At 36.9% G+C, this 9,855-nt stretch overlaps 1 protein-coding gene across 1 annotated transcript in view; it reads left to right on the top strand.

Annotated features, from left to right (window-relative positions):
* LOC103776075 (cAMP-specific 3',5'-cyclic phosphodiesterase 4D) overlaps positions 1-8,374 on the top strand; it is a 9,405-nt gene extending 1,031 nt beyond the window's left edge. Inside the window, exons 2-8 of the mRNA XM_008943563.1 lie at positions 225-323; positions 411-575; positions 2,209-2,308; positions 5,823-5,977; positions 6,342-6,464; positions 6,949-7,131; positions 7,712-8,374. Coding sequence (XP_008941811.1) covers positions 225-323; positions 411-575; positions 2,209-2,308; positions 5,823-5,977; positions 6,342-6,464; positions 6,949-7,131; positions 7,712-8,119 — 1,233 coding nt within the window. The 3' untranslated portion in view covers positions 8,120-8,374. The remainder of the gene's footprint in view (positions 1-224; positions 324-410; positions 576-2,208; positions 2,309-5,822; positions 5,978-6,341; positions 6,465-6,948; positions 7,132-7,711) is intronic.
* Positions 8,375-9,855: the final 1,481 nt, after the last annotated feature.

Below are 9,855 nucleotides of genomic sequence, written 5' to 3'. Positions count from 1 at the left end.
TCTTTCCTGCTTAGTGAATAAAAAATCTGGAAACTTGGTAGCTACATATTCAAATATTGCAAGATTAGTATTAGCGGCTTTCCTCCTTTCAGAGTTTAGGATATAACTTTCAGAGTAGCAAGGCTTGAGTCTTCATGAGTCTGCTGTTTGTAACCATTTCAATCAAAAATAACTGGAATTTGCATGTTTGGTTTCAAGGGATTTGTTGCTTGATTCTTTTGTAGGAACTCGAAGATGTGAACAAATGGGGCCTTCAGATTTTCAGAGTAGCAGAATTATCTGGAAACAGACCTTTGACAGTCATCATGCACACCATTTTTCAGGCAAGTGGCAGCAGCTGTCCTACTGTTTGCTTGTCTTAGAGATTTTTCTGTGCTTTGTAGTGTTAATTTTCTCTTTTTGTTTTCTAGGAGCGAGACCTGTTAAAAACATTTAAGATTCCAATAGATACTTTCATAACATACTTAATGACCCTTGAAGACCATTACCATGCAGATGTGGCATATCACAATAACATACATGCTGCAGATGTTGTTCAGTCAACCCATGTCCTGCTATCAACCCCAGCATTAGAGGTAAGCTACACTGAAGTGGGAAAGAGGCAGGCATGAACAAAAGGGACTTATTAGGACTCTTCTACACTAGTTATAAAAGATCTTAGTTCTTCTAATATTTTTTAAAGAAATCTTTATTTAATTCTGCTCTTTTAAAGATATTTTGTAAGGATTAAAGATTACTTGAAATATTGTGCAGAAAATGTCATCTTTTATATCATGCAGATTTGCACTATCATAACCTTTTTCCATGTGATATGAGGCAAAACTTGTTTCCACCATCTCATTATTACTAGAATAGTAATAAAATGGAATTCCATTAATAGGGTCTTTTGTCTTTTGTATTATTTTGTTTTGGTTTGTTTTTTTTTTCCCCTTATGTATACTGGTCTATATAACTTCATATTGTATACTTTGTGTACTGGTCATGAAAGGCTACTTTTGTGTTCATTTCTTAGGCAGAGTGGGACATGTACTAAATTTTCACTGGACTTTAATAAATATTTTAAAATTTTTTTTGAAAATCTAAAATTTCATATGTTCTTTTCTGAGGAATTCTCATGTCAAAAGTGCTTAAGTCTCTGAAGTAGAAGGAAGTACAAGAAAGATGGAGTTTACTTTTCCATTTTTGAGCACTGTTTAGGTCTCAGTATAGCAGCCTCCCAGTAAGTTGTTAGAAAAAGGCAGATAAAGCAAGCTGCTGAAATTTTAGTAGTTCAGAAAAATTTGCCCTCATTTTCAGGGAGGGTTCCATTTTGACTCTTTTTCATAATGTCCAGTCTTTCATATTACTGAATGCTTCTGCTTTACCTTCTTAAAAAGAGAGTTTTAAGTGAACCTTGAGACTGTTCTCAAAGACTCAGGAATACTCTTGGAAAAGACTTTCTTTATATCAAGAAGAAAGATCAGTTATGTTCTTAAATTGCCACTGGCTTCACCAAACAACTGAACTGGTTGTCAGCAACATTTTTGTTTGTAGTTTGTGGGGGGTTTCTTGTGTTTTTTTTTTTAAGTCCTAGATCAACTTTTTTTCATGGTCTTGTTCTCAGCAGCCTCTAGCCAGTAAAATGTCAATGTATGCCCAGTGCCACTGCTGACCTATGCACTTCTGAGCTATTAATCAATTAAGAAAGCAGTTATATAATGTGGGTACTAGTGACAACAGGGGTCTGGACTCAGTAACATGCCAGGTCTCATACGGAAGAAATATGTTAAGTAAGTTGTCTTGTAGACTATCACTGTTTCCTTTAGTGTCATTTATGAGATGTGTGTCTTTCAAGTACAGGACAACATGTATGAGTCAGGTTTAAATTGTTGACTTCATTTTGTGCTTTAGATTAGAAACCTGTACTTAATGATCTAATAAAAGTGGATTTATTTACACAATGAAGCTGAAAAAGCTTTAGTTGTTATGGAATTTAGCAATGCTGTCAGTGTGAAGTAAGGATCATTTTACTTCAGCCATACTTGAAATATTTATGAAATTCTACATAACTGATGATTTTACAAAATGTGATAGCCTATGTGCAGAATCACTTGATAGTCATAGTAGATTTCAAATGTGTTTTGTTCAGATCTAGATTCAAAGTAGAGTCCTTTTGATTGAAAACACTTTTTGAGTATTGATTGTCGTTTCTGCTTCATGATCTTCTAGGCAGTGTTCACTGATTTGGAGATTCTTGCAGCAATTTTTGCCAGTGCAATACATGATGTGGATCATCCTGGGGTTTCCAACCAGTTCCTTATAAACACAAGTAAGTTTGATGTCCAGTGCGTTTCTCAAAAATTTGTTGCAAGATCTGTACATAGCACCTGAAAAAATACACAGTACATTCTATGTCTGCTTCTATCTGTAACTGTTCTCAGGAAGTAGACAGGTGTTTCTTTTTTAAACTGGATATTATTTTGCATTTCTGGTGATTTTAGAAGCAGTTTACATAGTACCCTCTAGCAAGAATTACTAAGGCTTTGAGTGTAAACCTGGCACTGGTTCAATGTATTGGATGTAGTCACTCCTGGAAATAAGTGAGTTTACTTTATATAAGTTAAGGTGTAGGAGAAAAATGAAGGAAGATTAATAATCAAAAAAGGAAGACAACAGTTTGTGGGGTCCCTATAGTGTATGGCATTTTTTTTTTTAAAATATCTTGCTAGAGGAGAAAAGCCCTTATTAAATGAGATCATAATATCATCTCCAAATTTGAAACCCAGTGTACTTGTTCTGCATTCTGCAATGCTGTTCTCTGTAGGACTGCATGAACCTCTCCTCTTTAATCTTCTACTAGAAGAAAAATGCTATTAGCATTGTTGAACTTGGTCAGGACACATTTACTCAATTGGGTTGTTCCTCCAATGTAAACTGCTTTGATTTCAGTGGTGTATATAACTAATAAAGGTGGGTTAGCACACTTGGCCCATGCAAGTTCCATCTTACTGCTTTTGCTGTCTGACAGCTTCTTGTTTTATGATAACTGACTCAGAATTACAAAAGTTGAAAGAATACTAATTGTCTAAGCACATAAGAAGAAAAAGTGACAGAATTGGAAAGGTACCCATTTGCACATTTAGAGTTACTGTCATTCCTGCACTCGAGTGAGTCCATTTCAGTGGTGCTAAAATAGCATGACCCCAGATCAGTGGTATAGTTTGAAGACAGGAGCTCCTCTTCTGACTCATTGCTGCTGTGCATTCAGATAAGACCTCTACTCCAGTTTAGCCTTCATCTAACTTTATTTGCCTGAATGGCCTGAGGGCCACCCTGTAGTGAAACTTTGATTAGTTACCTGCCCAGAGGAGAACTGGATGGACTGTACACTTCTGGTGTTTTATTGGTAACCAATACAGCACAGCACCACGGTATAGAAAGAGTAAATCAAGCTTCATACACAAAACAGTGTTTAATGCCTAAATTATTAAGAGTGGCCATATGTAAGTGAAGTTTTTATTTCTTTAATTGGAAATTGAATATTGGGATATATTGGTGGCTCTGAGATGCTGTATGGAAAATGCTGAGCTGTTCAGGTTTAAGCAGGGTGACTGGCTAGTTGAAGGAACCAGTAGGGATACATAAAGCTTTCACTTTTAGGCAGATAGTTGACATTCAGCTAAGTTGGGAGTGATTCTGATGCTGCTTATGTAATGGCTTAGAAGACATGTCTTGTTTTTCTTAGTTCAGCTTTTGATAGAGAAGGCTTACCTGTCAATCAAGTAACATCACTAACTGGAACTGCTGTTGCCAGGCTGAAAGAGACAAAAGGATGTTGTTATTACCTTTTAGTTGTACTGTGTGTAAGGAAGAAATTTTAAGGACAGACACAAAGACCATCTAACTTAAGTCTCCCAAATCTGATATTTTCCTGATGTCTAGAAGATCATTTGCTTCTACCTAGTTTTGTTTTCCAGTGAACCTTACAATGTATTAATAGCTCACTAATTATGAATATACATTTTTTTAAAGCATGATAGGCTTACAGTCACTTAAAGTATGTACATATTTGCCCTATTTCAACTTGTTCTTTATAATTACTCACATGTAATATTTCTGAATATTATTTCCCTATTGAAGGATTTAAAGTGTCTTACGCAGTTGGCTAAAATTCAGATCCTTCCTGAATGTAATTAAAGAACAAACAAATATGAATTGTGTTAGCATTGGAGGATGTGCTAACATGATCACTGTAACTCTGTCATTCCAAGCAAATACTCTTGAAAATTATGATGCACTTCAGAGATTGTCAAGGGGGAACTTTCTTCCATTTCCACCTCCATTTTGAACTTGAGCACATTTTAGCTCTAGCCATGGCTCAAGCCCTTTCAAAGTATTTTGTCAATATTGAGTGTTTTGCAGTTTGGGCTCATCAGGAGGCTGTTTGAAAGGGAAATAGGCTAGTACCTATCTTCTTCGTAAGAAAATTAACAAGTAGGGAAGCTTTGTGAACGCTCTGTGAGAGATGAGAGAGATCATTTGACAAACTCACTTTCTTTTTCCTTTGCTGTTATGATTTTCCTGTTCTTGGGATAAGGAAAGTTAGAGGAAGGGTTTCCTAATTCAGAAGATGGATGTATTCAAGACAGAGGAAGACATCAGGAGAATGGATAATGAGACTAATGCAGTCTGAAGAGCGGAGCTTTTATAGGCACTTCATTGAGCCAGAGTGATTTTAAAGCAAAGCTGCTGTAGAAGAAGATAAAGAGGACAAAGAGTGGACTAGACTGATGTATGGCTAGATTAGGATAAAGTAGCTGTAATACATAGAAGTTAGTATCACATATGACAAGTGTGATTGCATAAAAAGTTTTGGGGTTTTTTTTGACAGATTTGTTTACAGCCTGTGTCTTAAAAACATACTCAAGCTGACTGTATGATATCCATGGGTAGAAGCTAAAGCTGTGAAGAAAATTGTTTAAAAGCTTTTGTCAGAGCTTTTCAGCGGGTCTAAGCAGACAAATGCAGACCTTGCTTGCTTGCTGTAGCCCTGGCATTGCTAGGAAGGTAAATGTCATCCTCAGAGCTGTATGAAGTGACAGAGTTAGGAATACTTCCATTGGAGAAGGCAGCTTTGTGGCATCAGGCGTTGACCACACTCAAGTTCAAGGCAGTGGGCAAGGCCAGTGCTTCCATTTTCAAGCCGTATGACCTTTTAAGGAAGAGGCCAGAAGCGTGACTGTTATCATCCTACCAGCCTCCTCTCAAAATATCCAGTCATCATGAGCTAGTGACCTGTAGACCTAACTGGCTAAACATCTGAGTGCCTTAGCTAACTGCAGGGGCACATGGTTTGAAGACCGAGGTGTGTGTTCTCTGCCTGACCCGCAGCAAAGCCTCAGTTGTGTGTTCCCAAGTCAAGCCGCAACTTGATTTAAACAATGGAATTTTAGTAGTTGTGATGGGTAGAGACATGAGAAACCACCAATGTGTTTTAGCTTAGGTGTGTTTATGCATATACTTCTTGCTGCGTGAACTCATGCAGTTATACAACGTATCCTGAAAAATACCTCCCTTGTAATTTTTCTAGCATGCTACTCCAAGCACGTGTACTTTTTTCACTGCAAAGCATTTTCTTTAGTTTGCTCAATGTACTTTGCCTTGATTTGTTAAGATTTTAGTCATTAATTCTATAATTACTGATACTGTGTAAACTACAGGAACTCCGTTTTTAAAAGTTGATCTGTAAATCTTGTTATGAATATAATGAATTCAAAAAACCTTAAGGGATTTGGTAGAAGCACAGGCTTTAGTAACATTCTGCCCTGCAACTGTTATTTCAGATTCTGAACTTGCCTTGATGTACAATGACTCATCAGTGCTGGAGAATCATCACTTAGCTGTGGGTTTCAAGCTGCTGCAGGAAGAAAATTGTGACATTTTCCAGAATTTGACCAAAAAACAGAGGCAATCGTTGAGGAAAATGGTCATTGACATTGTGAGTTCTGCTTGGGAGTCCCTCTTCCACAGCGCAAGCAAATTGAATAATAAAGCACAGAAGCATTTTCTAATAAATTACATGTAATTAGATCTATAACCAATTAAGTAAAGGGGTTATCAGATTATTGTGAACAATTCTGAACAACTATTTAGTTGTATTTGTAACCAAAATGAAAACTTACTGTTTGGGACACTAATGACATGCAAGACTTGGACTTCTTATAGTGTATTCACACACAGAAGTTATGTGGTTCCCTCCCCACCACTCCCATCCCCAAACAGTTTACTTATGTGGGCAAAGATTTTTTTAAATCAGTACAATAGTTTACATAATACTGATTTATTTATTTGTTTCTTTCAAGGTGCTTGCAACAGACATGTCTAAGCATATGAATCTATTGGGTGATTTAAAAACTATGGTTGAAACCAAAAAAGTGACCAGTTCTGGTGTCCTGCTTCTTGATAACTACTCAGACAGGATTCAGGTAAGAAAATTAATCTGCAGTTGGTCACTTGTATCAACTCACATCCTTAATAACATTGTCTTGCTCATTTTCCAGCATGAGTTAGCTTGGCTGCCCATTCTCACGCTATGACCTGCTACCTTCCCTCTGCAACTTCTTATGTTTCCAACCTGTGACATACTGTATTAGATATTCAGTGACTCCCTGTGAGTAACAAGATGATAGATTACTTTTGGACTAAATGAAGCTTTGGCTTTCCCTTCAAAGGACTCGGTTGGTCTTCCGAAGATTTTCTGTCCCTTATACAGGCAGAAGCAGCAGAAGTGAGGCAGTTCACAGCTATTCCTGCAAGTGTGAAAAACACCCAAGCACTTAAGTTTTTGCTGTTTAGAATAAATCTTGCACATGTATTTTCAAGATTCTCTTTCACAGTCAGCAAACATAAATGGAAAAGGAGCTGTTTTTCTCCAGTGTAATAACTCCACAGGTGTTCAATCTATTTTAGGTTCTTCAGAGTATGGTGCACTGTGCAGATCTCAGCAATCCAACCAAGCCACTCCATCTCTACCGGCAATGGACAGACAGAATAATGGAGGAATTTTTCCGTCAGGGAGATCGCGAAAGAGAGAGGGGAATGGAGATAAGTCCCATGTGTGATAAGCACAATGCATCTGTAGAAAAATCACAGGTAATTGATTTGAGTAGTCAAATAACACGGTATGATGTAACGGAAAAGGATAGTCCATAGCCATACTGTGATTAATTTTTGAATGCACCATTTCCCTTGGTTTTTTTTTTCAATTCTATTTAATTAATTCGGCTCCTGGTTAGTAAGCGAGGGGAGCTGAGTTTTTCACTGTGAACACATGGTGTGTGAAGGGATTCTATCGCTGTCATGACCTGCCATGTAGCATACATGTCAAAAGAGAGTACTGTACAGCTGCTCATTAGGGTTTTCTTCAAAAGCAGAATTAAATATAAAGCAGCTGCTTGGCTCCCTAGATGCAGTGCCGGTTTTCGGAATGAACAGCTCATTTGAAGACAAATCCTTTCCAAGTCCTTATTCAATATTCTGAATCAGACTTTTGAAATGTAGAAGACTATTTATTGCATAAACCTGAATGATTTCCTTTCAGCCATCTTTAAGGACAGTGAATCTTGTGTCTCTAAGTAGCATTATATTTCTCATACTTTGCGTGACTTACAGGCATAGCTGTTTATTTCTCTGTGAATAAGAGCTCATCCTAATTTTGTATTATTTGAAACAGGTGGGGTTTATAGACTACATTGTTCATCCTCTGTGGGAGACATGGGCAGATCTTGTTCATCCAGATGCCCAGGATATCTTAGATACACTGGAGGACAATCGAGAATGGTACCAGAGCACAATCCCTCAAAGTCCCTCTCCTGCACCTGATGACCAGGAAGAGGGGAGGCAGGGCCAAACTGAAAAATTCCAGTTTGAGCTAACACTGGAGGAAGATGGTGAGTCAGACACCGAAAAAGACAGTGGAAGTCAAGTAGAAGAAGACACCAGCTGCAGTGACTCCAAGACTCTTTGCACCCAGGATTCAGAATCCACTGAAATTCCTCTTGATGAGCAAGTAGGGGAAGAAGTAGAAGAGGAGGAGCACCAGACAGAACCTTGTGTGGTAGAAGACCATTCTGACACATAACAGTAAAGAAGTAGCCTTTCTCTCTTGTGTTCTCCCTTTTTTTTTTTTTTTCTTTTCGTTTGGTTGTGTGTGTGGTGGTGTTTTTTGTTTTATTGTGTTTTTTTTTTTAATTAGGTAATGGTTTCCAATGTGTGTCATATGCTACAGCCATGGTCACAACTCGCTGTCATCTGCCAGAACATTTGTTGATCAAAACTGACCTTGATGACTCAGTTTGACACTCAGGAATATTGTAACCAGAATTTTCACCTCCATGGCATCAGAAAGCAGAGGGGATAATATACATAAACTACATTTTAATAAGCACTTCATTTGACAGATTTGATTAACTAAAGCAAATGTTTTCAGAGGAATGCCACCTGCCAACTGAATGCTGGTATGCTTTGATAGTTTTTGAATTCACTGTATTTCACAAGCAAAGCATGGGATAATGTTCATCATGGCAAGAAGCAGAAAATAAACTGTGGTTCCTACTGGAAAACAAATGCACATAAATGATGAGACACAACACAATTCTGTTACCAAAAGGAAGATGAGCTGTGGAAATTGCATAATTTTCTAATTTCAAGTCTTCCTGATAAGTGACTGAAAAAAGTCTGACCCAGTGGGTTGCACTAACCTCTGTATTTTGTACAGTGTGTAAAAGAGAGATCTTTTTTAGAGCTTACTTTTATTATTAAATGTACTGAGGTATTATATTTAAAGAAAAACACTTTGAGACTTCATCTGCCACTGGTTAGTTTTTTTCCAAAGAGTAACTTGCAAGTTTTCAGTACAAATCTGTGCTACACTGGATACTTCTAGTTTGTTTGTGGTTTGTTTTTTTTTTTTTTTCCTTCAAGTTTTTTTTGCACCTTAATCTCATGGTAATATTGAGCTGTAAAAGTCTAGTATTTTATATATTAGTGAGTTTCATTAATATTCTTTATGTTATATAAAACTATCTCGGTGTTATAGCTTTTTCGTTTGGTTGGTTTTCATCATAGTTTTCCCAAATGTACTAGAGTAACTTAGATTATGCTTTTGCCCTCATACTGGCCTGATCCTGCCAATTCCTTCTTACTACAAGAAGTGTTCCTAGTGAAACACAGGACTGCTAAGATTATGATTTGCAGGACTCTAGCCTGTAAGAAAGGTAATGCATTGTCTTAATACAAAAGCAGCTCTTCTGTTACACTACTAAACTTTGTCCATCTGAAAGATTTTCCATACTGGTTTTGGCTGGGAGATATAGGTGGCTAATTCCTATCAGACTAATACAATGTATGGAATATTTGTTCTGGAAAAAAAAAAGCATTAGTGTAATATTTCCAATTTTGAGTATTTTAAATTCATATCTGTCAGCTATCTAGTTAAACCATTTGCTAATCTAAGATGGGTACAAAATTAAAATAACAATTAGATTTTTTTTTTCCTGTCTGTTGCAAGACGACCCAGGTCAGTCATTTCTCTTTATGGTTTTAACTAAATGAGTAATGCATCATGAAAGTTGTAGTTTACTCCACATTATTTCAATCAGATCTTTTCATCCTTTATCCAGCTTGGGTTGAGGGAATTCTGCTTTTCAGTTTGGTACTGAAAGCTTCTGTAACTTGGAAAATTAAAGGGAGGTAGAAATTAATATTTTATCTTTTTCCAATCCTGTGGTTTTGTCACGTGAAACAAGAAGGAATTTAATTTCCTCCACTTTTTGTTAAAATTGTGGTTTTGAGCATAGAAGATGAGAAATAGTAGCC

Source organism: Merops nubicus, unplaced genomic scaffold (assembly GCF_000691845.1).
Source record: "Merops nubicus isolate BGI_N331 unplaced genomic scaffold, ASM69184v1 scaffold28387, whole genome shotgun sequence".
Lineage (NCBI taxonomy): Eukaryota > Metazoa > Chordata > Aves > Coraciiformes > Meropidae > Merops > Merops nubicus.
This window is presented reverse-complemented; position numbering and strand designations above follow the sequence as displayed.